Source organism: Euphorbia lathyris, chromosome 7, assembly GCF_963576675.1.
Source record: "Euphorbia lathyris chromosome 7, ddEupLath1.1, whole genome shotgun sequence".
In the NCBI taxonomy this organism is placed as follows: domain Eukaryota; kingdom Viridiplantae; phylum Streptophyta; class Magnoliopsida; order Malpighiales; family Euphorbiaceae; genus Euphorbia; species Euphorbia lathyris.
In genome coordinates this window covers 38,480,523-38,507,626 of record NC_088916.1, presented here as the reverse complement: position 1 = coordinate 38,507,626, position 27,104 = coordinate 38,480,523, and the positions used below count along the sequence as shown (strand labels likewise).

Sequence of the window (27,104 nt, the reverse complement as noted above, 5' to 3'; positions counted from 1 at the left end):
GTTATAGCAGCCATTCTAAGTCAAGTCTTAGGTTTAGTTAGACTTGTTCATGGGCCGGGCTGGGGTGGGCTCGGGCCGGGCCTAATCGGGTTTTAGACTAAACTACTTTGTCCAAGCCTAATCCAGAACGTGTTATATTTATATCGGGCTCGGGCCGGGCTAGGCTATGGTAAGAAAACTAATTCCCAAGCCCAGCCCAGCCCTCCCACTTAATATATAATCATATTAAAAAATTAATTAACATTAAAATTAAACTACTATCCCTTGCATTCTTTATTAGTGCCTCCATTCCGTTTTTTCAAACTACATGTCTTATTTATTGCTGCAAATATTAAGAACAAACTCTAGTCCACCATCCAGGAGCAAAATATCAATTTTTCTAATTCAATTCAAGTATATAAATTCCTACATAGGCATAGGGTCAGACTGTATTATGAATGTATGATTTAATACATGTATGCATAATAAAAAAATTTAATAAATTTAAAATTTAATTAATTAATTCAATAAATGTCAACAAAAATAATTTTAAAATAACTAAATAAAAAAGGTAATAAAAACGTTTTATATAAAATTATATAATATAATGATGGGCTCGGGCCGAGTTGGGCTCGGGCTTTTGAGACATATCCCAAGCCCAACCCATTCTATATGCGAGCTTGAGTGGGGACGGGTCAGGCCGGACCAATTCTCAAATATACATGTCCAAGCCCAATCCATGATAAGCGGGCTTGGATGGGCCAGGCGGGCCAATGGGCTCATGAACAGGTCTAGGTTTAGTTCATGATTTCATAATCGAGAACCAAAATCAGGTCCTGTTTGGAGTCATTCTTGAGTCTAGAGACATATCAAATATGTTGTGACATAATAATGTGTCTTTACCACAACACTTGTGAGTCAAATTCCATCAAGTTATTATGGCATACCCCATGTGCTATTAGTGGCTTGGAATTCCCAGGTCAGTCATGTAAATACGTTAAGAATCTGTCGTCCATACCAATGTATGACTTTTCACATTGTCGAATCCAAATCAAGATCGATTTTTGACAAAATTCCATGAATTCTGATTTTGTGTCTACCTCGTATGGTATAATGTACCAAATAAATCTGGATCTAATCCTATAACGTCAGTCAGTCTTCCAGGACTCCAATAGTCCAAGAGTTTTCACTGTCCATAAAAGCCATTGGTCTGTTTGGTTGTCTTGTTTATCTTACTCCCATACAAACTCCCCTGACAAGTCTGTCATACGATGTATTTACAATTTAATACGTCATTATGCTAGTCTAGTTTCCTGAGTCATATTGGGTAATGACCATAAAAGATCACCAAGTGTCACTCAGTCTTGTACCCGTATAGGTAGTCAGTCATCGACTAACATTTACCTAACATTATTGTCTTATTTCAGGACAATTTAGCAAGAATGACTTCACCAAATTCTGTGGGAACTAATACTGCGTTAGGAAGATAGAATATGACAAATGGCTCGACTGAGTTTCAAATGTCACCTATGTTTGTATATGATGGGTCGGGAAACCCTTATGCCCATATGAAGTCATACTTATAAAGAATGGCAGCAGCTAGCGCAACAGTGACATAACTTGCCATTTTCTTTTCTGAGACTATCAATGGAGAAGCTTTGTCCTGGTACAATGATCAACCAGCGGATATCCGTCGAGATATTAATTTGCTTATACCTGCCTTTGTTAGAGGATTTCGGAATCTCATCCCTCCTCCTATTTGGTTGTCGGATTTGGTATGCCTCGAGCAGGAGGAGGATGAGACATTTCATGATTATTATGAGAGATGGATGGCCATATTACAGCATCTTCGAGATCCTCCAGCCACATCAGTGCTTATTACTATCTTCCTATACGGAGCATATCTAATGTTTCATGGATTGATGAGACTTGGCACATCGAGCATGTTCGCCGGGTAGGGGTCTATATGGAGAGGCTTATAGAGGAAAAAGAAATGGATGTAGGAACAGGCAATGACAACGCAGAACCAGCAGCTTGATGTTTTCCTTTTATTTATTTATGTCTATTTTCCCTTCTTGTATTTCATTTTGTCATTTCCTTTGTCATGTAAATATGCATAGTCATCTGTTCAGTACTTTTTCTATAAAAGTATTGTTTCCTTAATTTGCTTTTCACAAGTGTTAACGGAGTCAGTCATTTTTTTGTTCTATCCATTCAGATGATTTGGTTCTCGATTAAAACATAACACATCATCAACATCATCATTCATATCATGCATAAAGGTCTTGGGCAACACCTAATAAGCATCGCCTGTCTCAGGATCGTCCAAAAGCATAGTTTGGTCTCGTTAGGGCAAAGGTCGCTTAAACAGAAAATCAGTATTCGAACTGGAGTCACAAAATTTCCAAGAGGGTGTATCAACTAGTGATTCAGATGAAAGTTCATAATTAGTTCAGGGTTATACAGAATCTACTATAATGGTCATAGTCGAGGATACGAGACAGATGATGGAGGATATGCTTTAGGGAGATGCCTTAAAGAAAGTAGTACTTTAAGCTATTAAGGCCAACAGTTTCGCTTCAAATTCTGGTGGTGAAAACCTGATCACACCACACCTGAGACTTCGGGTCATAAGCACAAAGGAAAGAAGCCTCAGAGACTAGATGAAAATGGTAATGAAATCATATCTTCCGATGATGAAGAATCTGAAAGATGGCCCATTACATACTGACCAATTTCCTCTTCCCTAAGATCAACTGCACCAACTCAGCGACAAACTTTGAGCAGTGCTTCATCTGGCACATGCTGACCTACACGCCGATAAACATGCATGTTTTCATAATCGGTGGGTTTCAAAGAAGCACTGGAACCCTTAGGTTAGGCTCCATAATTACCAGAATCCTCAAAGACCACAAGGTGAGCTTAGTTGAGGAAATCCACACTATAGGAACAGAGATCACTGCAGCGGCACTGTTTGGTCTATTCTACGATCAACCAATTGTGCCCAAGAAGGGGAAAGCAGTCGCTGTCCAGGAAACTGAGGGGATGAAGACTCGTAAAGGTAAGAAGGAAAGAAAGAGGAAAGATGTTCAAAGCCCCTCTAAAGAAGTTGTTTCTCCGCCAAAAAAGCTTAAATTTGTGTCCAGAGGAACAAAGTCTCAAATTCAACAAGGTCAGGATGGACCTAGGTCAGCGGAAAACCTCAAGAGGCAAGCTGAGCTTGAGGTAGAAGGAATGAGGACAATGATGGGCAACCACTGAGGAAGAAGAAGAAGATCTCTTCTGAGTTAAGTCCTATCAACGTTGCCCCACTAGGAGTTGTCATTTCTGAAGACTCTCATTATGTGCGAAGTCTGGGCGTTGATGATGAGCAACCACATGATGAAAGAGATGAAGAAGAACTGGGTGGTCAGTTTGACAATGAGGAGACAGAAAATGTTGAGGAACATGAGTCAGATGCTGACCAATATGATACAACCTACACTGAGCAGGTTGAAGAAGAAGAAGTTGAGCCAACAGCAGAGGATCACACTGATCTAAGGGCAACTTCACCTGATGACTCCATTGACTCAATTGAGTCCATACCTGATGACCCTTCTCCTCCAAAGACCAAGAAATTAAGGAGACTTAAGAAGAAAGCACATCGATCCCCAGTCATTGACCTAATGAGTGACTCGCCTCTGAGGGATGAAATCACTGACCTATCAGATGTGCATATTAGGTTCTTCTCTAACCCTATTGAGTCTCCACCAGAGCACCAAGAAAATTAAGCCGCTGTTTCTAATCCTAAGGAACATGCCAACTTAACTACTTCCCCAAGCCAAGATGATCCTGAGCAAGTGCTCGAAGATCCTACTCCTCAACATGTTGAGCAAGCTAAGGAATTACCTGCTCAGGTCAACACTGAACTTCCTCAACTTCCTAAATCCAGTCAGCTTCAGCCTGACTCTGAGCAAGTAACACATTCTGCCGATCATCCTCTTCCACAAATCCAAGTGCAGAATCTAATCCAGTCAGCTTCCACTGGAAATCGTAACTCAAGACCAGCCACTGATCATACTGGCACTTCCAATATTGAGCAGAACCAAACACCGCCTCCATTCGGTTCTACTCCTCTTCCGGCATCTGGGCCAACGAATGATGGATCATTCAGTTATCTTACTGCCTCTGAGTCTGGTCGAAGAATCATTGACTCAGCTCATGCCCTTCTCTAGGACCTCCATCAAACAAGTACCGATGCTGCTGGGTCAGTTCCTGTTGAGCCAACTCAGCTTTCGTATGTCACTCAGCTTCTTACAGAAATCAAAGGTCTGAAGGATCTTCTAAGTGTCATGACTTTATTACAGTCTCAACAGCCCAGGCAGGAATCAATAACGAAGCTGGCCGAACTCCAGCTGACCATGGTTAATCACATGGACTCTCTACATGGTCAACTTCATCAATTGTCAGCTGCGAACACAATGTATGCAACTTCTGCCGAAGTTCATCAACTCTTCAACCAGCTTCACACTGAGCAAGAGAAAACCAATCACCAACTCTCTTCCTCCTCCCAGTGCTTCATTGAGCAAATTAGTGAGGCTGTACGTTTGCTAAACTTAAGCAAGGAAGAGATGGAAACTGACCAGCTCAAAGCAAATGAAATCTTGAAGTACTCTCGAGTTACTTTCAACCACGTACGCCACTCAAATGCTCAACGTCAGTATTTTGATACATCCTTGTTGAAGATGTTTCATCAAGCATTTGCCATGCTTACTGACTGTATACACTGGGTTGGAAAGTCTCAAGCATATATCCTGAGTATGCTCAGTGCCGCAGCTATCAGGATTCCACGTGCTATTTTGGATGATGGTGTTCCAATTTTTGACGGCATAAATGAAAGCACACGAAAGCTAAAGGCATTCTCTAAACACCTAACTCAAGCTTCCATTGAAGACACCTTTATTCCTCCTCCTGCCGATGGTGGCAAAACGGGGGAGAAAGAACAAGCACAAGCTCAAAGAACTCAACATTCAGAGGAAGCTTCAGGTAGTCAGCAAAAATTCAAGGGAAAAGGAAAAGCTACAGAGCATGAAGCCCAACTCAACTACAAGAAAAAATAGCTTGACTAGGATTGACTAGATTTAATTTTGTTAAACTTGTAGTCTTTCCCTTATGCATTTTTTGTTGTGCTGACCTGAATACAAAACTATGCATGCATCTATCTTTTCAACACTGACCAATCTTATGTGATGCTTACTTATGTTTTGTGCTGAATAGTTAACGCATCTTCACTAAATCAACTGTGCTATTTATCTACATTGCTTTATGATTGTATGCTGTGTTGATCTATAAGTTGACCTCTTTTACATGTCTTCTTAAAACACATTGAACAAAGAAATACTCAGCGCTCTCTGATATCTAAATCTTCCGCACAAACTGAGTTAAAAAGAATATGATTTATAAGCTGACCTATTTCTGAAAACTGACCTTAGACTTACTTGATTAAACCTTGAAATGTTTAAAGTAAAACTAAGTCAGTGGCTCAACCCTTACGGGGGAGTATCCTGAGTAATATAAGGTCAACTGTCATGGGGGAGCTCAACACTGAGTTCTTCAACTGAATATTTTTGCCAATATCAAAATGGGGGAGTTGTTGAAACACCTTTCCACATGATTTTGATTTGACAAAATTATTTAAGTAATTGATAAAAAATATTCTAACACATTAAATTTAAATGCTTTGATTTATTCACACTAATGTGTTTGTTCAATGTTGAGTTTATTGATCTATAAGACATTAAGATTAAACCTCCAAAAGCCCATAAGTGGAAGTCAAGCCCAAGTCAACACATCAAGACCTCACGGCCCAAGATTTCAAAACGCGGTCGTTTTAAAGCACAAGCTCAGCTTGAAGAAGGATCGAGAAGCCTTCTATCAAGTGCTTCAAGATGAAGCTGCTGAGTGGAACGACAAGAAGTACAAGACAGCGGCAGACAAGAACCAACTTCTAGACAAAGTATTTCTACTTTGGGTAAAGTTCAGAAGACGCAGGAAGCTGTCTGGAAGACTTTGCCAAATATGTCGAAACATTCTGTTTGCCAGACGAAAAGCTGTCGAGCACTGCCGTGGACAAAAGATGCAAGAATCTCATTGGCCAACGACACTGAGCGCGTACTGAGTGACAACGACAGGAAGCCGTTTGCCTCCAACGGTTATTTTGAAATTCGAAATTAACCGGTGCCTCAAGTGTCACTATAAATAGGCCTCTCATTTGCTTCATTCGATGCAGATATTCAATTAGTCAAAACGCTGTCCAAATTCATAGTTGAAGTTCTGTGAGAAAAGCAAAGCAAAAATCTTACACCAATTTCCAATCATTGTGTAAAAGTCTAGAGTGATTTTCAATCATCTAAAGTGTCTTAGCAATTGTTGTTTAGGACAAACACTTTATCATTTCTAGAAGAATAGAAAGGAGAGGCTGAGTACTCGGTTATAGTACTCAGCGGTAGATATAGGAGTGAGTAGAGGTATAGAGGAAGGTACTCTTGTATACTCAGTTTCTATTGTAAAAGGTTTCGTGCTCTACCTTTAAAGAGCTCAATAAAGAATTCAAAAAGCTCGGACGAGTTCCGGGGACTGGACGTAGGCGGAGAGGCCGAACCAGGATATGTCTGCTGAGTAACATATTTCTAACCCTTAAACTCCTTTATATATTGCTTGCTATAAAACTGACTAGGTAACGAACTCACGCTGAGTTGAGTGCACTAAGAAGCTGAGTTCAGGAATAGACTCTAAGTGCTATCTCCTGACTCAAGGAAAGAAACAGACTTAGGTCACAAGTTGACTAAGCTTGTGTCTTAAAACTACTTAGCGCCGCTGTGTAAACCTTTTCTTAAAAAAAAGAAGTCAGCCTAAACGGATAAAATTTTAAATAGTTCCTATCCCCCCATTGGAACTAAACTTGTCACGTTATAAGGGACCAACACCCAGTAGGTAGTGAACTTGGATGCAGGGGATGAGATTCTGGGATGTTGGGGGTGGGGTTCTCGGATGTAGGGGATGGGTTTTCAGATGTAGGGGAAGAAAATACAAATCACCATTATCATCCCAAAAGGTCATTGATTCTGTAAAGCCTGGGATTTAGAGTTTAGAGTTTCATTATTGTTGCAATCTTGTTGTAAATTTTGATAATGTTATGATTTTAATGTTAGAATTATTGTTGCACCTTGTTATATACCACATGCTTTTTGTTATATACCACTTCGCATATTTCGCAATATGCGAAGTATGCGAAGATAATACTGCTTAAAAACACGTCTTTTACTTCGCATATTACGAAATCTGTGAAAGTGAAAGTTATTCTGCGAATTAGTATTGTTTTAGCATGCTTCGCATATTGCGAAAATATGCGAATTAAATTCATGTTCTAAAGCAAATATTATCTTTGCATATTTCGTAATATGCAAAGTCAGATGGAATGGAGAAAGAAATTTTAGAAAAGTCACAAAAAAATAATAATCTAGATAGATAATAGATTACTTAAATATTCTAAGGTCCCGTTCTTTTTGACTGAAATTAAATTAAATTAACTGAACTGAACTGAATGCTACTGAACTGAACTTAATTGAATCGAAAAAATAATTATAATTATAATAAATTATATATATATAATGATATATTTTATATATAAATAATTATAATTACAATAAATAATGATAAAATTATATATATAATGATAAATGATATATTATATATAAAAAATATAATAAAAATTATATATTATATATATAATTGATAACAACCCAAATTATTCTAGAATCAGGAATAAGAGAAAATTAATAGAAATAATGGCAAACCATTATTCCTTCTAAAAGAGATATTTATGCATGATTAATGTAGAATTAATGATAATTAATGCAGGATTAATGCAGGGGTGAATATGCAAATAATGAAGAAAATGAAGGAGTCTCTAGAATTACGCCACGCCACGTGGACCATGACGAGACACGCCATAACAAGATACGCCCGATGAGAGCGAGTAATGGAGACCTGCCATTATTCTCAAGGAGAGTGTACATGCGCTTTGACGGATCTAAGAATACCAAAAGGCGCCTTTATTACCATCCATGAATGGGAATAAATACAATTAAATGGCAATTAATGGCCATTAAAGGGGAATAAAGACTTGACTGTTCGAATACCACAACTCTGAGGTTTTCAAGGATAAATGTTGGGATTAATGGAGAATTGATAGCAATTAAAAGATGAGTAATGACATGACTCTTCACCTGCTTCCCCATTAATGCTGAAGGTTACAAAAACCTATATAAATACCCCAGCTTCTTAGGATCAAAGGTATACTTACTGATTCTCTACTTTTGTGCTTACAGTTTATTCTCAGAAATATTACTGACTTTGGCATCGGAGTGTCCCCGGCCGATTCCAACGGCGCCTCACAAGGAAGTACTCCGATTAAGGATTTTTTCACAAGTTATCAATTGGTGCGATGAGCGTGGATCTCTAACAAACAGAAGATCACAAAATCTTGATTGTATAGAGTTTCACAAAGAACAAAACAATGGAGTCAACAGAATAGGAATCCCGACCTCAAACCTTGGCTCAATCAGTACAACAGATCTATCCAGCGATAGAGTTCTTTATAGATTGGTGGGAAAGATTTTTCTATATTAAATCTGGAATTTTATGATAAACAATATAAGTTTCTTCCCCTTTCTTGTTCCATTTTTAATTAAAGAAATTTGAAATTCCTTACCCTTATGAAATGTTATGAATACCATATATGTTATTAGATAAATCTAATAAACTGTGAAAGATGAAGTTATAGAGATAGATATTTCATTAAATCTTGCATGCTTAATATGCCTCATATTTTTATGCATGACGAGTGTAATATGCTATTATCATTAAATTAGTACAAAATGCATGTATAAGACCAGTAATCTTAGGATCTTATAAAAAAATCCATCAATTCAATGTGATTTTGTCATTTGATATTAAAATATCATAAAAATGCTCGTGTAATTACATATGATTTAGGTTTGATCAGTCTTTTGGATGAACATGTATATAAATATTAGAAGAAATTACAAAGAAAAACATATTTATTTTTTCTTGTACAATTCACCATCATCTATGTATGACTTTTCTCATATATAGTATTTTTAATTTAAAATATAAGAAATTCATGTTTTTAATTATTGTTTTGTCAATCAGTTATTTCATCTCTTTTTTACAGAGATGTGTATATTCATATAAAAACTGTTTATTTGACATTGTTAGAATTTCTTTTACCAACATAAGAGACTTGAAAATATTGAGTCTATTTGTGATTATCCTGTAATTGTCCCTAACTATTAAGGCCATTATGGGCTGATGAATTACCAAATTGGGTAAACAAAACTCTCAAGTCATGAGCTAACTATAAAATAGTGTAAGTGCCAGTTTCGAATCAGAACATTAATTTATGCAAAGTTCTTAGGATATACATGAGAGTTTCTTAGAGATTGTTTGGATGATGGTATATGAAGGTATGTGAGGATGAATTTCGAGTAATTTTCCATACACCCCAAATTGGAGGAGAATCATGGTACATGTCTTTGTCTTCCAAAATTACCCTTTCTCTTTTATTTTATTTATACAAATGAAATTATATAAGAGTAATTTTTATATATAACTACATTATTAAACTATCACTTACCTTACTTTAATTACACTTTATCCAAATGAGGCTTTAATGATCTTTGAATGCCATTAACGCATGGATGCACAATATTGATTGCAAGTAAATAGCAACTATGTAAGATATTTTACCCAATATAGAATGTCATAACTTTTATGATGTCTGAAATAAATATGATGTCTTAGATATTAATGCGCATTGAAATACAAAAGGGCATTATTTTTAAACCATTATCATTATGATTATTTATTAAGAATTCATTATGATATTTATGTGCAATATTAATCTTTATGGTTATAACCGTCATATGTGGTATTATTAAAGCAAGCACGATTAAATTCTATTATAAATTTGTTTGACATATAATATTTACTCGGTTTAATCCTTTGACTAAGTTCATTCTAGAGTCAGGAACCAACGTGAAGAAATTATTAAGTTGATTCCAAGAAGAACTAAAAATTCCATAAAGAGACATTGCATCATACATGATATTTGCCAACAAGACCAATGAAACAGTCTTTTGCCATGAAGTCTGTTCCATGGATCAAGCCATTGATCCCTAAGGTAAGTGAATATAGGGCGGGTTATTCCCTTTCTAAAAGAAATATAACCCTCAAGAAAAGCGAATCATATATGATCCCACATAGGGCGGGTTATTCCCTTTCTAAAAGAAATATAACCCTCAAGAAAAAGTCTTCAAAGGCTAACATGGCGAATGCTTAGAAGGCAAAAAATAAAGCTCATTGATTGGCGAATCTTTCTCCTCGAAAATAATGAAGCCCCATCTTCATCCGAGCAATGAAGTCTCGTCTTCATCAAAAATAATGAAGCATCGTCTTCATCAAAGCAATGAATCCTCATCTTCATCATAGAAATAATGAAGCCTCATCTTCATCAAAGATAATGAAGTCTTGTCTTCATCCAAGCAATGAAGCCTTATCTTCATCAAAGCAATGAAGCCTCATCTTCATCATAGAAATAATGAAGCCTCGTCTTCATCAAAGATAATGAAGCCTCATCTTTATCCAAGCAATGAAGCCTCGTCTTCATAAAAAATAATGAAGCATCGTCTTCATCAAAGCAATGAAGCCTCATCTTCATCATAGAAATAATGAAGCCTCGTCTTCATCAAAGATAATGAAGCCTCATATTCATCCAAGCAATGAAGCCTCATCTTCATAAAAAATAATGAAGCCTCGTCTTCATCAAAGATAATGAAGCCTCATCTTCATTAAAGCAATGAAGCCTCATCTTCATCATAGAAATGATGAAGCCTCGTCTTCATCAAAGATAATGAAGCCTCATCTTCATCCAAGCAATGAAGCCTCATCTTCATAAAAAATAATGAAGCCTCATATTCATCAAAGATAATGAAGCCTCGTCTTCATCCAAGAAATGAAGCCTCGTCTTCATCAAAGCAATGAAGCCTCATCTTCATCATAGAAATAATGAAGTCTTACCTTCACAAAAACAAAGTAAAGACACTTTGAAAAATGAGTAAAGGCTAAAAAAGGCAAGTGCCTAGAGTGCCAAAACCCCCCACAAGACGCGCAAAAAGTCCCTAAATGGCGGATCATTCTTACTAATCCCTAAGGGCGGGTCATTTTCCTCAATATGACGGAAAAGCAACCCACTAAAGAAGAGAAGTCCCTAAGGCGAATCATAATCCTATGCGGTAGGAACAAATAGTCCCATAAAGGGCGGGTTATTCCCTTTCTAAAGGAAATATAATTCTCAAGAAGCCCTCAGAGGCTAACAATGGATACGACTGGTCACCTATCTATGAAGAAGCAAAAGCCCCTAAAAGCGCATCATATCCATATATGATCCCATCTAAGGCTGATCCACTTTCCTTAAAGATAGGACAAAGTGATCCCCCATATAGGACGGGTCCACTTTCCTCAAAGATAGAAAAATAAAACCCTAAAAAAGCTAATAAAGCTTGAAATGAGGAACAAAGTCTAGAGTGGCGAATGTCTAGAATGACGGTAGAACTACGTGGCTTTGATTCCCAAAAAATGGGGTACGTAGGAAGCTTGAAAAATGAGAAATTATCAAGTCCAAGCCAAAAAGATTGGTGTCGAGAAAGGAGAATTCATTGAGTTACATTCCCGAGCACTTTCATTGGCTTATGGAACGTAAGAAGACGTTTTGAGTTAAGCTTAATGCTTAGAAATTTAAATGATGTGTCACATTCCTACTAGACTGGGGAAATATGTTTAATGGAAAAGCATTAAATGTAAAACACGCTTTAGACAGCCTTAAAGAGCTTTTTAGGCTTATAAGGGGGGGCTTCTGATAACAACCCAAATTATTCTAGAATCAGGAATAAGGAAAAATTAATAGAAATAATGACAAACCATTATTCCTTCTAAAAGAGATATTTATACATGATTAATGTGGAATTAATAATAATTAATGCAGGATTAATGTAGGGGTGGATATGCAAATAATGAAGAAAAGAAAGGAGTCTCTAGCATTACGCCACGCCACGCCACGTGGACCATAACGAGACACACCATAACAAGATACGCCCGATGAGAGCGAGTAATGGAGACTCGCCATTATTCTCAAGGAGAGCGTACATACGCGTTGACAGATCTAAGAATACCAAAAAGCGCCTTTATTACCATCCATGAATGGGAATAAATACAATTAAATGGCAATTAATAGCCATTAAAGGGGAATAAAGACTTGACTGTTCGAATACCCCAACTCTGAGATTTTCAAGGATAAATGTTGAGATTAATGGAGAATTGATAGCAATTAAAAGATGAGTAATGACATGACTCTTCACCTGCTTCCCCATTAATGCTGAAGGTTACAGAAACCTATATAATAATACCACAACTTCCTAGGATCAAAGGTATACTTACTGATTCTCTACTTTTGTGCTTACAGTTTATTCTCAGAAATATTACTGACTTTGGCATCGGAGTGTCCCCGGCCGATCCCAACGGCGCCTCACAGGGAAGTGCTCCGATCAAGGATTTTTCACAAGTTATCAATAATAAATTGTAAATTATATATAAGTAATTATAATTATAATAAATAATGATGAATTCATATATAAATAATACTAAATTATAAATTATAATAAATATACATAAATAGTTATAATTATTACGATGAATTGTATATAAATAATAGTATTAATTATAAATTATATAAATAACAATAATAAATTATATATAAATAATTATAATTATAATAAATAATGATAATTACTGAAATTAAATTAACTGAACTAAATGCTACTGAACTGAATTTACTTACACTGAATTTAAATAAAAAAGAATATGACCTAAATGTATAAATGATCTCCCTTCTAACCCAATTTTATAATTTTGACCCAGTTTTATAATTTTAATAGAATTTAGGGGGCGTTTAGTTTGAGGTCTTTAGGAATGAGAATGAAAATGAGAGGGTTTCATTCCTTTTGTTCTTGTTTGTTTATAAGAAAAACTCATTCCTTTTACCCACTTTAGGTTAAGCCGTTACTCCACTTTAGGTTTAGCCATTACCCCATGCCCTCTAGGGAATTGGATTCCCTTTACACCCATTCTCTTTCCTAAACATATCCAAACACATAGGGGAATTAATGGTTATTCTTTTGCTTTCCTTTAGTTTTCCTTTTTTGATTTCTTTTCCCTTACCCCATGTGAACCAAACCCCCTTATTCTAACAATCTTACATTTGGGGCAAAATCCTCAAGTTTTCTCAAGGTTTTAGAGGCTCCAAAGGGCGCTAAGGCGTGTAAGATCAATAAGGATAGAAAAATTCACAGGTCGCCACGTAAAATCTTCAGTAAATATAAAATTTGACATAATCCATAAAGCTACATTCCGATTGGACCACGTTGCCTGACGAAAGTTCAACCTCCAGTGCACGTTAGCATAGTTCCCAAATCATTTTGGTACTCTCAAAAAGGTCGCATTCTCCATTCGAATTAGAGGAACCTGCGGAGAAACTTAAATCACTCTGATAAGGATATCCCTTTGTTTGTTCTTTCAATTCCTTTTTTTTTTCTTTTGATTTCCTGTAAAATATTTTCCGTAGTTGATTGGAGTAGCGTGGAAGCTGAAGTGTTGATTTGAAGCTTTTGTTTGTAGGTTGGTCTTTTGTGCTTATTGGTTTGTTAATTGTACTACTTTTGTATGTAAGTTTAGATGCCAAGGTAGGTGTGATTGGTTAGCATTTGTAGATGGATTGTTAACGATTGTAAGAATTGTAGACCTAGGGTATTTATTGTAGCTAGAAGTGGAAGGTAAAAATTGACAAATCAAAGGAAGAAACAAATCGTGGATTACAAATGATAAGGTTCTGCTGATGTTAAATATGTTCAATTGCTTAGGAATTGAATCTGTGAGTGGGCGAATGTTTTGCCTTTCTTTTCTTCTTTGTGCAAACTTGCGAATTTTTTTCTCGCCGGTTATGCTTGTATACGGACTGAAATTGTAATAGCCTCTTGATTATGGCAGGTGTAATAACAGTTCTGTTTCGCAGCTTATACCTCTTTGATCCCGGCTTAAAAATTCGGTTGCATCATAGTTGAAAGTAAAAGTCGCTATATTCAGCTCCTGGTAGCAACTCCACCTTGATTCTAGCCATGACTTGTGCTACTTCGATCCAGTTTTCCCATGAACTAAGGATTCACAATAGCCGAGGATGCATTGGCCAACCCGTTGTATGTATCTCTTTATATTTGAAATTTCAGGACAGGCAAGCATTCCTTTTTAGTTCTAAATGTTCATAAGCAAGTTATGTCGTTTTTATTTTTCATTTCTCTGTTATCCACAGAGAACGATAGGAAAGGGAAAGAGCAAAGTACACTTGGTTAATGTCAATCTTTCATCCCGCAGTTTGGTAATGATTCTCAAGGATTTTGATGATTAATTGTTTTCTGTTTGCTTTGGTATACATATATATTAGGTTAATTTTGGACGCCAATGACTTCCAATTCCTTGTAATTATGATCTCTTTGTCATTTTTATTTATAGTCTGGCTTTCAGATATTCGCTGTCAATTGTGCCTTATTTGATGCATAGGGTGGCAAATGGGGCGGGTGGGGATGTGACTGCTTCCCCTGTCCCCGTATCCATCCCCATTATAAAATGGGGAAAATATAGTCCCCATCCCCATATCTCTGGGGATTAGGATCCTTGTGGGATCCGTATTCCCCATCTCTCAAATCCTATATAACATTTTTTTAGTGAAATTTTAAATTTTACCGTATAATACAGTTAGGCAAATATAATTTATAAACGTTAGTATACTTGAACAAAAAAAAACACATAAAGTAAGACTTACTTTGTTAAAAACAAAGTAAGCATAGCCTTTACCTAAACATAAATAAAAATTATCCAAATATAAACATAAATATCTAAAAATCCATGTAACTACATGGGGATAGGGATGGGGATCCTCGTGGGGTGGGGACAGAGGTCACCATCCTTGTCGGCGCCTCTTGCGGATTTTTTTCCTCATCCCCACCTCATGGGAAAAATAAATGGGGATTCCCTTTTCCTCTTGGGGTGAATCCCGGTCAGTGATGGTGTGACGGATAATCCCCACGTCGCTTGCAACCCTAATTTTTGCCAATCTATGGAACTTTATGAACCATTAAATGAGTAGTATCTATAATAATGAATTTTTTCTCTATGTCATTTCTGTAGCGACAGGATGCTTGGACTTTTCATGTTCTAAGCAGTATATGTGGCCCAATGAACCCTGCATCATCGAGATGCAATGTTTGGGTCTGCCAGTCTCTTCTAACATCAGGTGGAGGAAAAGAGATTCCTGTTTTGAAATCTGCAACTGTAGTCTTTACAAGGTGAATTCATGCTGATGTATGCATTTTCTTTCACCTAGTGGAAAAAATCATGATAGATATCCAGAGCAATGTGAATGCTTGATAACTTTATGCCCTAACTCATCTCAAGTTACCAGCATTAGGTGAAAACTATAGTTCTATTTGGGTGGCGATCTATTTGTACAAAATAATCCCTTCTCTTCTATCTATTACTATATCCTTTAAGCCATGTTTCTTTTGATGATATGATGCTAATTTTTGTTCCCTCTGACAAATCATTCTTCTTTTATTTTTACTTCACTTTCCCTGCAATTGATAGTATCTTCCAAAATATATTTGAAGTCCAAATGCTTAAAGCACAAATGCATAGAAACACCTATCAAAATGAGGTCAACTTTTCTTACTGTACCTTTTCATTGATCCGAGAAGTTCTGTTAATTATTTTGGTCTTTTTCAGCAATAATTCTATTCTTTTATCTTCCTAATCTTTATGGAGTATAAAACTTTGCCAAATTGTACAGGTCCTATGATGTCCTACGTGGAAGTCCTCTTGTGCTTACATTAGTTTCTGCATTTGTTGTTGTTGCTTTTGCTTCATGGGGTCTTGCCCCAATAATGCGATTGAGCAGGATTATTTTTCTCCGGGTATCTGTTATTACTCTTCTTTTGTTTAAATAGCAGTCGAATTCCACTAATGCTACCAATCGTCATAATCCTATCAGCTTATATGCTCTTTTTTGGCAAATTTTTGCAGAAATCTGATAATAACTGGAAGAAAAGTCGTACACATTACGTGTTGACATGTTATCTTCAACCTTTGCTGTTATGGACTGGAGCAATACTTATCTGCAGGTATTTTAAGTTGACTTGAATGATTGAATCTATATACATAATAGGGTTCCAGTCTTTGACTTGAGGATAACTAACTGCTAACTAAGGCTTGAATGATTCAGAGCACTGGATCCTGTAGTTCTTCAGACAGAAGCTAGCCAGGCTGTGAAGCAACGACTCCTTAATTTTATACGATCTTTATCAACTGTGCTGGCATTTGCCTATTGTTTATCAAGGTATGCATGCGCTTCAAACTGAATTAGGTCAAGCACTTGGATACTGATTAATGGGCTATCTTTCCCCTTTTTATTTCAAAAGTCAATCAGACGCTTGATAGTTGGTTTTACAGTTTATCATTTACCATGGTACCTGTTCTTCTTTAATTATGATTGGCATAATTGGTGAACATCTTTGTCAATTCACTTGCAGCATTTCTGTCAAATATATTCTCATCTCTTTGTGTTTTCTATGGTCATGTGTGTTTACTGTCTTTGTTAAGATTGTCGGCGACATCTATATTATTTCTGGTGCTGGGTTCCTTAATTTTTAGGACTGTTGACTTTCACGAATGCTGATGATATCATGTTTTTGTTTTCATTGTTTTTATTTTTTTTTTGCTTCTTGTTAATGTTTTCTTTAAATGTTTCGCTTGATTAGGGGCTTTATTATAGTTTTTGTTGTGGCTATATTTCCTCTTCGCAGCTTGATTCAAGAGGCTCAAAAGTTCTTTGCAGAGATGAATGACTCGGATGACACAGGAAATGTAGGTTTCTAAGATTTGTATTGCTTATAACTATCTTGAATCCCTCTGCGTTTTTTTTATTTCTATGATACGTACTTTCCTTTTAAGAATTCTTTGAAGAGAGTTGAAGGCATGGTTTTTCTCTATGAAGCACCGATACGGGTGCGGCAAACGGCATTTCTAAAAAAATATGAGATACCGGTACGGCGGGGATACTGCAAAATTGATATATAATTAATAATATATATATATCATTTGTAATGAAAATGTTAAAAGATACATAAATATATAAACCACAAATCATATTCATAAAGTCATTATAAAACCACAAATAACACTCATAAGTCATTATAAAACCACAAATAACATCTATGATATTAACTAATAAGTCATATAATCCTTATATTTTTAAAGTTTTTTTAATTTGTTAATGGGTGGTGGGTCGATATTACTTTATTTAATTTGTTATATAATCCTTATATTTTTAAAGTTTTTTTAAACCCCCCCCCCCCCCCCCCCCCCCCCCCGCCCCCCCCCCTCCCTACAATTTAACTAATTAATTATGAAAAGCATCCCCTGTGTATCACCTAATTAAAAAAGAAAAAGATAAAAAGGGGATACTTCCTAGCCGTATCCCGTACGTATCCCGCCGTATCCCTATCCTCGGAGTATTGCATACGCGTACATTGACCTCTTAGAAGTATCGGTGCTTCATAGGTTTTTCTTCAATTTGTAAATTAGGAGCTTTTGGTTTGGATAAGAACTTTGTGTAACTTGACTATGCAAGGTGATAATGTAAGTTTACTTTCTGGTGACAATAACCAATTCATAGCATATGGCTCCAATTTATTATGCTTGGGTCTGTTTACTGTATCCATTACGCTGTCTAGAGTTGTGTACGTTTTTAAATGCTTGACTTTTTGGCATTCATATGCGTGCAATATGCAACTTAAGCCAATCAAGATTTTGTTGTGATACCATACTAGGTGACTTTCGTTCATCTTTAGCAGCTGCTGCTTGCTTATCCACCCCACCTCTGAATTTTCTTTTTGTCAAGGAACCAATTTGACCTGAAAGTTAAGCTGATAGGTAAGGTCCAATAATAGCTTTTATATATTCTATCTGATACTCCCCCGCACGCAAATGCCATCGGACTTGAAGAATGTACAACATTTTTCCACTCTACCATGTTTTGAAATTCCATTAATAAATGGAGGTTCCGGGTTTTGAACCCTTGACTGCTTGGTCTAAAGGAACCAATTGACCAAAAGTTTCAGCTGATAGGGTAAGGTCCAATAATAACTTATATATATTATCTATGACACTTTTATTTAGACTTGTCTATTATGCATTATGCCTTTTTAAGTTTCCAATTAGCTAGCCTGGTCTTCTGATTCTTGGTCAGAACAAATTGATGCAATTATGCTATGCCTCCCAGGCAGATGCGACTTGATAGCTGTGGTCAATACATGCTGAAACATCTTTAAGAAGCATATGAGAAATGTTTTGGCTTTAGCGTTTGTTGTTTTGGATGAAAGTTTCTAGTGAGTGAAGGTGATTAGAATTGTGCTATGATGAGGGTGCACAATATTTAAGTTCGTACACTTCATTTTATATTAGTTCTTTCTTGCTCTGCAGATGGGCTTCAGTTTTGCTGGAAAAACTATTTACAGTGCAGTTTGGGTTGCTGCCGTATCGTTGTTCATGGAATTACTAGGTTTCTCTACCCAAAAATGGCTCACAGCTGGGGGTCTTGGTACAGTATTGCTCACTCTTGCTGGTCGTGAGGTAAACATTCTGGTTTTCGTGTGTTGTTTTCAGATTATGTTGCAGTTTTCATGTTCATTCTCATGTGCTGCTGAGTTGTTTGCATGGATTTTTTTATCCAGCTTAATTGAAACAGTGGATCCTTGGTTGTTTTGTGCATTCAGATATTTACAAATTTTCTTTCAAGTGTAATGATCCATGCAACACGACCTTTTGTTGTGAATGAATGGATTCAGACAAAGATTGAAGGTTATGAAGTTTCTGGCACTGTTGAGGTTTGTGTTCTATTTCCTTCACTTATGTCTAAGAAGAAATAGGTAATGTAGCAAGGCCAACAAGAGTCCATCATGCATATACTTAAAAATTGGTTCTATAATAAAGTAACATGGAAATTGTGATTCAGTTCCCTCAGCAAAATGCTTAAGCAATGAAATTGGATACCTTTTTAGGTTTGTGGTTGTTTCTCAGATTGATATTTTATCTTATTACAGCATGTGGGTTGGTGGTCACCAACAATTATTCGTGGTGATGATCGTGAGGCTGTTCACATTCCAAACCATAAATTCACCGTGAATGTTGTCAGAAATCTTAGCCAGAAAACTCATTGGCGCATTAAGACCCACCTTGCCATTAGTCACTTGGATGTCAACAAAATTAACGTGAGGACCATACTTAGTTCACCTGCTTGTTAAATTTTTGTACTTAACAATCCAGTTTTTATTTATTTATTTTTTTTGTCATTTATCTATTCACCCAGACTAGAATTTGGGCCTGTATTTTATCTGTGCAGAACATTGTTGCTGATATGCGCAAAGTTTTGGCCAAAAATCCTCAAGTAGAGCAGCAAAGGTTGCATAGAAGAGTTTTCTTGGAAGATATCGATCCAGAAAATCAGGCTCTTAAGGTGATTCATAAGTTTCCTGTGAAGAAATTTACATTTAATTTTTAAACGATGTGTACTGGTTGTGGTGTCAAACACATGGAATGAATAGTGACTTGGTTCTTGTTGTGGGATCTGTTCCTTTTGGAATTGAGGGTTAATTTGCCGTTGGAAGTCAATAAATGTGCCCTCTATCTTAACTTAAGATTGCTAGATTCCATTTAGCTGAAATATCAAATGATGTACTCTTAAAGAATTCAAGTCTGAGCATCTTCATCTGGCTTTCTCCACTGTCACTTCTAAGAGGAAATGTATATGAAGATATTAGAAAGAAGTATACTATATTTTCATCATATTTTGTTTGATCTTGGTTACGAGTCTGTTTTATGCTTGTTCTTCAGTGTCTTAATATCTGGTTGCTGCTCTATTTTCGCAGATTTTGATATCATGCTTTGTGAAAACCTCACATTTTGAGGAGTATCTCTGTGTGAAGGTAAGATGATATCTACTGTGAACTTAATTTGATTGCTGTGGTATTTTACATTGCTATAATGCAGATACTTGTTTTCTTTCTCACATCCACCTTTAGACAGCAATCAAAATTGGAAGAAATTGAAATGCTTGGAGACCATGAATGTTAAATATAGATCCATGGATTCATAGTTTATACTCAGTTATGATCTGGCTAGTACTCACAGCTTTATCTTGTTGGATCAATGGGGCATTATAATTGATTACCGAGTCAATAAATCTTTCTGTCATATTTTATGCATTGATATCATAACATTGTTTTTCTAGATGATGATCTGCTCTTAGACTAGCAATTTGGTTGACTAGACATTGGCAAATGCATTCATTGTAACAGGAAGCACTACTCTTGGATCTTCTTAGAGTTATAAGCCATCATAAGGCCCGGCTTGCCACACCAATCCGTACTGTTCAGAAAATTTACAGGGAACCTGACTTGGATAATGTACCATTTGCCAACACTAGTTTTACTTCCAGAGCTGCTGCTAATCGTTCATTATTGCTTATTGAACCCCCTTATAAAATCCATGGTGATGAGAAAGGTAAACCTTCTGGCCGTTCAATACAGAATAATGAGGAAAAAGATGGGAAGGTTGAAGCTGCCTCAACATCTGACTCGAAAGCAATTCCTATTATTGAGTCAAAAAAAGACAAGGTTGCTGCAACAGCTACCTCTGACTCTAGCATAACTTGTAAGGTTTCAGAATTCCCGGCATCTGACCCCCAAGTTGGAGAACTGATGCCTGATAAGCCAATGCAGAAAAATTCCGAAACTCAGGAACCTAACGGAAGAATAGAAGATGTTTGGAAGGAGAAAACAGGAGCAAATTCTGAAGAACAAAAAGCAAGGACAACACCTGAAGAGTATTCAATTAATGAAAATAAAAGAAGTGATATTCCGCACGCTAAACAAGATGTGGAAAAATCCGTTACATCGCCATCAGTGGCGAGGCCTTCATTGGAGGAAAACATTATTCTTGGCGTTGCTTTAGAGGGTTCGAAACGAACACTTCCAATCGAAGATGAAATTGCTGCATCTCCTTCGCCTTTGGAGTCGAAGGAACTGGCTGCCAGCTGGAATGGCTCCTCTTCAGCTGGGAAGGAGAAGAAAGATGGTCAAGTTCCACAAATGGATTAACGGGATCTGCAAGTTTGTAAGCTATTGGCATATTGCGCAGAAATGTGACAGCTGTGTTTTTGAAGCTGTTGCTTGGCTGTTGTCATGCTCTGTAAATAATTGTGTTTTAGATTTAGATGAAAAGTGACGTTGCAAGTGCAGATTTGATTGCTGGTAGTAACTGATGTAATTAATTCCTATGTTTCTTGTATTTATGGAACCAACCTATATTAAAATCTGGTTGCAGATGATCTATCTGCATCACATGGTAGTTTTACATGCAAGAAATTTAGAAACCAGAAATGTTGTTCTTTTTAAGCCAGTTCAATCCAGTCCATGGATTACTGGAAGTGGAGGCATTGAATTATAGTTACAGAATAAGGCAGATAGATATGCCAATAGTATACTCCAAATTCCATACTTAACATCCATTATTTTCTCATGTAAATAAAGCTTTTGCCAAATTATTCCAGCTCTGGTATCATAAGCTTGTTCTGTTCTTGAATATAAAGAATCAGAGGTCTAATGATTAATCTTCTTTAAACTTAACTCCTTACAAAATGCAATCCCAAATGTGGCAAACCCTTGCTTGTTATGTACAATTCATAAAGCTACTTGTAATCGGCAAAAGCAGCAACTTTTTAGCTTCTGCACCCGTCTCAGTTATAATTGGCACATACAATCAGGAACAGGGTATGTATATATTGATTGCTTCTCTTTTCTCAATCTAATCTGCCCTTGTCTATTTTTATGTCCATTGACCACCGCGAGCTGAAACTCTGACCATTCCATGCTCTTGTTCAGGAAAAGGGGGCCCAGCAGTACCATGTTTGGTCTTATGGTCTTCAGGTTCAGGTATGCCCTATGTCCAACCTGCAATTGGAGTAAAACATATTTCAGTTTAAATCTCATGGGAATAAACAGCTTATAAACCTGTATACCAAATGGGGATAAGAATTTTGTTGACTCAGGATATAACTTCAGGCAAAAAAGTTGCCCAACTATCATGAAGAAAATGCAATAATTTCAGAAAAAAAAAAACACAATTTTCTTTACCAAAGCATTGTGCATGTTTCCAGGAGAAGCAGATATAAAGATGTCACTCTGCAAGCTCACATAATAATCAACTGCAGCCAATAAAGAAGCCTTCCCTTCAACTTTAGCCAGTTCTTCTGCAGAGGCTAAGCTCTTCTTGTCTTCCATTAAAGGAAACAAGTGCTTCAGAGTAGAGATCCTTGCTTCTCCACCATAAACCTAAAGAAACTTCTTTAGATGTTGAATTGTTACAAGAAACAAAAATCTATCTTTTCATGAGGGCCTGTTGTAACAAAAGAATATAAGAAAAATATTGATTTTTTGATGACAAGGTACAGAAGTTACCTTGTGTGACGCAAGATAGAGTCGAGTACTGTTGCTGAAACTTAAAGCTGCCAGCAGTAATCCAATCTCTTCAGGAGTCAATGGACAACGGCCCTGATTTCTTAACTCCTCATCAGTAAACTGCGAGTTCAAAACCCTTCCCTGCCAAAGTAATTGGCGGTACTTGGCTAGAGCAAGTCTTTCAGCTTTACCCCCACCAAATTCACAGGCTGAATGAGCAGCCATATCCTACAAGGATTCATGTCAAAAAGTGGACCATGGTCCATACAATATCAGAACTAAGTAGGAAACTCCAAGTGATCTAAAGATTTCAATTGGAGATAATCACCAAGGATGTAAATTTCAACAGCAGACTGTTACCCTCTGTCTGGAACTGAAAGGAAAATTGGAGGAAAACAGGAGGGTGGATCCCCATACTGTATTTGCCTCCCTCTTCCAAACAGTTGTTTAATTTCTACTTTCTAGACCTGGAAATAAATAACTATTCGGCATTTCATAAAAGATGAAGCAAAAACAGTTTGTTCTTTCAAACTATATGGCATATAAATCCTTTCATATGATTCTCAATCTCTAAGAGGGTTCATAAGTACAAGCACAGTTTTTTTGAGTATTGCCGATTCAAGTCAAGGACCTTACCTTATCAAAACGAAGGTGCAAGACTGCAAATTTTCCAGATCTCTCTGTGTTAGTCCCAGAGTTTCTTTCCTTCAAAATTTCAGTTCCTGGGGTTCTGAAAGGATAGCGGAGATGATTAACAATTGTGTCTCCCAACGACTTTATGTGAGAAACAAAACCTAGCGCTTCAAAGTTGACTTTACACCGTAGCCGCTGGATGCTTGCAGGCAATTTGTCAAAAGCCAAGCGGTGAGAGAATGGGGCAATAGCAGCAATTCCATAACTGCATCAATAATGATTTTTTTTAATGCAAAAGTCAATTAGTTGCAATTCAATAAAAAAAATGGATTAAAACCAGTCAAAAACATTTGAAATCCAAATTATGCATTATCAAACCGCTGTTTGAATTTAGGATTCATGTGCTGGAACCATAAGAAAAAGGGAAACCATAGTAACTTCAAATCATATCACAAATATACAAGTCATAAAGTTGAGAACAAAAAACCATGATAGATTGGGATACTAAGTCTAGTGTAGTAAGGCTCATCTGAGGAAATTGCTACGCCAATATTTGTACTGTAAGGCACTTGACATGTCACTAGTTCATTGTTATGATCCATCTCACCCATGTATGTTATTGCAGTGCCATTATACAAGTTATATATATTTGACAGCCACGGTGGAAAAGAGAAGAAAAGGTTTTCTAGGCACAAGCACTAACTCCTCATCAAATTGCATGATGAATATCTCTGCAAATCAGAAAAAGAATGTGAAACTTGCCATAAGTCTTTCTACTTTTCCTAACAGTGAATTTACTAGGGTAGGCTGATCCTCCAGTAGTCCGTAATCCAGGAAGCCTAATCGACTTTGACACCCATAAATGAATCTGATAGGGAAGGCGCACAAAAATAAATTTCAAAGAAAATTCGGAACAGAAAGCTAATTTAGGAGCCAATAGATCACCATAGCAAAAGAAAAGAAAGTGAACTTCTTAATAGTAGAGTCAAGTGAAATAACCCAAATGTTGACTCAACAAGTAACATGGAATAAAATATGTTAACCTTGAAACTCCAATGATTTGTTGTTCAGGAAAAATTTATAATTGGGTAATTTACCAACCTTTGCAGTACAGGCAAAACATTTTCCAGATACCAGTTAGCTGAAGCATGGGTAGGTGCTGTCTTAATTCTAGTAGCCCGTATGCCAGTAGCATAGTACTCACGTGTGCTCCAGGAGTATTCACTTGGTGGCTCTTTAACAATAGAAATTTCATAACGCAGGATGTCAACAAAGCGATCGACATCAAATATATCCATGAATGAACTGGAGAAGTAGGAAAGGTAGAAAGTATAAGGTCTCAGTTGCAGCGAAAATACCACAACTTCAGATTGGTTCCCAGGAGTAACTTACTCATGAATTACCTTGAATCTTGCCAGACAGGATTTACTTCAAGGTGTGGGATCACAAGAGTTGCATTTAGTATTTTAGCAACAGCAACCGCATCACAAATCTTGAAAATGAAGGAAAGGGGAGTCTTAAAAACATACGGTTCTGATCACATGGACCTTAATGACCTGTAGTATTTGGTCATTCACCACTAGATCTGGGCTTATTAGAATCCTAGGATAGAGATTTAAAAGATCATATATCTCACGGTGAATGACCATCATTAAGGTACATGTGGATACTGCTGAACAAAAAAATCATGAAACAGAAACACTGCCAACAGACAAATCATAACATTGATTTACATAATTGACAACAAAAATGTTTTCAGACAGATTTACTTACTCCCATTCTTTGCTGGTTTAATCCTCCATCAAGAAACACTTGAATATACCCTTGAGACTTTTGTGGCAATGCTTCAACATGCAATGTCATAATTTGTCAAAAAAAAAAAAAAAAAACAGCAACTTTAAATGCACAGTTGAACATAGAATTATACAATATCCCCAACTAACTCAATTTCCCATATTAACTATACCAAAGCACATCAAGCACTTACAACGAATGGCTGGTTCGGCGCAAGGTTTCCATCCTTGATGAGGCAAAGGAGACCAAAGAGAAGACTCTTGTTTACTGAGCTGAAAGGTAGACAAAAGCTTGAGAAATAAATATTTTTACTGAGAAATGAAGAAAAACAAAAGAAGCCAAAATCTTAAAATGACAAAAGGAAAACATACTTACAGTATGGCGATTCAGAGCAGCTTTTAGAAGAGGCAAATTTCTAGGTCTTGGAGCATTCCACTCCTGCCATGAAACACAAAACCTCTTTAGAAACGAAAGAGAGAGAGAGAGAGAGAGAGAGAGAGAGAGATTGAGAATTATTACTAAGAAAAGGGAAGGCGAGGCTCGGCTCAAGGGGACATAGAGGTGTGGAACAAAAATTGGAAGCAGGATGATGGAAAGAGCAGCAATAGCCATTCGCTGAGACTGGAAATGGTGAGTGGACATTGTGCCCGATCTCATCGCCTTGGGTGTTCTCTTTGATCGAGAGAGAGAGAGAGAGAGAGATCGCCGTTTTACTATTGAAAAGCTAGCCTTGATTTATATCATGGTGAGAAGGTTAAATCAGATGGTAGAGCAGGAATTTGTCCCATTCCAAGACGACGAGATTAGTGAAAAAAAAAAAAAAAATTATAAAGGTTAATATATATATTTGTCCTTATATTATCACGGAAAAGCAGATATGCGCTTATATCAAATAAATCCATAAATATATCCTGAAACTTTTCAAAAACCTGCAAATATACCCTAATCTAACAGACCTGTGATATGGCATAAACAGAGTGCACGACTAGAGATAAGACAAAAACACCATATCCACCGTTCTCCATATCCCACTTCATCTTTCTCTTCTTCATATCCCAACTCTCCATTGTCAAAATTGGTTTTTGATTTACAGTCCCATTTTTTCTTTCTCTTCTTCATATCCCAACTCTCCATTGTCAAAATTGGTTTTTGATTTATAGTCCACTTCTTCTTTCTCTTCTTCATATCCCAAATGTTATACTCTTCTACACTAAATGCTAATTTCTAATTTCCAATTTAAATTCGATACCTGAAAATGGAGACTCAAGAATACGACCGGCTCGGTGAATTCAATATGACGCTTCTCTAGAGCTCTCTACCTCTCATCAGCGATCTCTTACATCCAAATGGATCCACATGTTCGGTTTGCTTATGAGGATTGTCTCGAGCTGCTAGACGATTCAGTCGACACGCTTTCGCATTCGCTTTCCTCTGTATCTCCTTCCTCTGATGGCGCCATCGGACGTTCACTTGACTAATCGTGATACTTGTTCTGAGGGATTTGCGGAGTTGAGCGGAGATGTGAAGGATCAGAGGGATTTCGTTGGTGTGACGATTCAGAACAAATGGAGATTACTGGAGACGGAGGAATTGGAGGAAAGTGCCCATGAATTTCTTAGATGGTTAGGGAGGAAGGAGAGAAAACTGTTGAGCTTGGTCAAAATTATATGTCAAAATTGGTCTTATAATGATGTGTAGTCTCTTAATTGGTCGTATGTCAGTATTGTAATGAGTAGACTAATGGTGTTAGGTCAAATAATCTTAGTCTGTTAGATTAGTGTATATTTGTAGGTTTTTGAAAAGTTTCAGGGTATATCTGTTTTTCCGTGATAATACAAGGGCAAATATGTATATTAACCCAAATTATAAAAACCGAAAAACCAAACCCCAAATCGAATTGATTGAAACTGATTGATTATTTGGGCTAATTACAAATCTAGCCCAACTAAGAAGGGCCATTTA

The 27,104-nt window shown here is 36.7% G+C and overlaps 2 protein-coding genes across 9 annotated transcripts; one reads left to right on the top strand and one right to left on the bottom strand.

Moving 5' to 3' along the window:
- Positions 1–13,560: 13,560 nt before the first annotated feature.
- Positions 13,561–21,599, top strand: LOC136235455 (mechanosensitive ion channel protein 2, chloroplastic-like). Of its 8 annotated transcripts, XM_066025133.1 has the most exons (15): positions 13,561–13,770; positions 13,893–14,023; positions 14,140–14,345; positions 14,459–14,524; positions 15,334–15,491; positions 15,992–16,115; positions 16,225–16,322; positions 16,424–16,537; positions 17,004–17,064; positions 18,682–18,831; positions 18,975–19,085; positions 19,302–19,469; positions 19,601–19,714; positions 20,127–20,183; positions 20,556–21,599. In XM_066025133.1, the coding sequence occupies exons 3-15, from the start codon at positions 14,268–14,270 to the stop codon at positions 21,354–21,356; spliced, it is 2,100 nt and encodes a 699-aa protein (XP_065881205.1). In that variant the 5' UTR covers positions 13,561–13,770; positions 13,893–14,023; positions 14,140–14,267; the 3' UTR covers positions 21,357–21,599. The 8 variants fall into 8 exon arrangements, with proteins under 8 accessions (XP_065881205.1, XP_065881208.1, XP_065881203.1 ...); XM_066025136.1 differs by lacking the exon at positions 13,893–14,023 and having other exon boundaries at positions 14,165–14,345; XM_066025131.1 differs by lacking the exon at positions 13,893–14,023.
- Positions 21,600–21,852: 253 nt separating this feature from the next.
- LOC136235457 (O-fucosyltransferase 31) lies at positions 21,853–25,868 on the bottom strand. The gene is made up of 10 exons (XM_066025139.1): positions 25,662–25,868; positions 25,518–25,580; positions 25,336–25,414; positions 25,122–25,192; positions 24,752–24,840; positions 24,450–24,653; positions 23,352–23,613; positions 22,716–22,943; positions 22,392–22,589; positions 21,853–22,208 (listed from the first exon to the last, which is right to left on the bottom strand). The coding sequence occupies exons 1-10, from the start codon at positions 25,797–25,799 to the stop codon at positions 21,999–22,001; spliced, it is 1,542 nt and encodes a 513-aa protein (XP_065881211.1). The 5' UTR covers positions 25,800–25,868; the 3' UTR covers positions 21,853–21,998.
- Between the last annotated feature and the right edge of the window lie 1,236 nt (positions 25,869–27,104).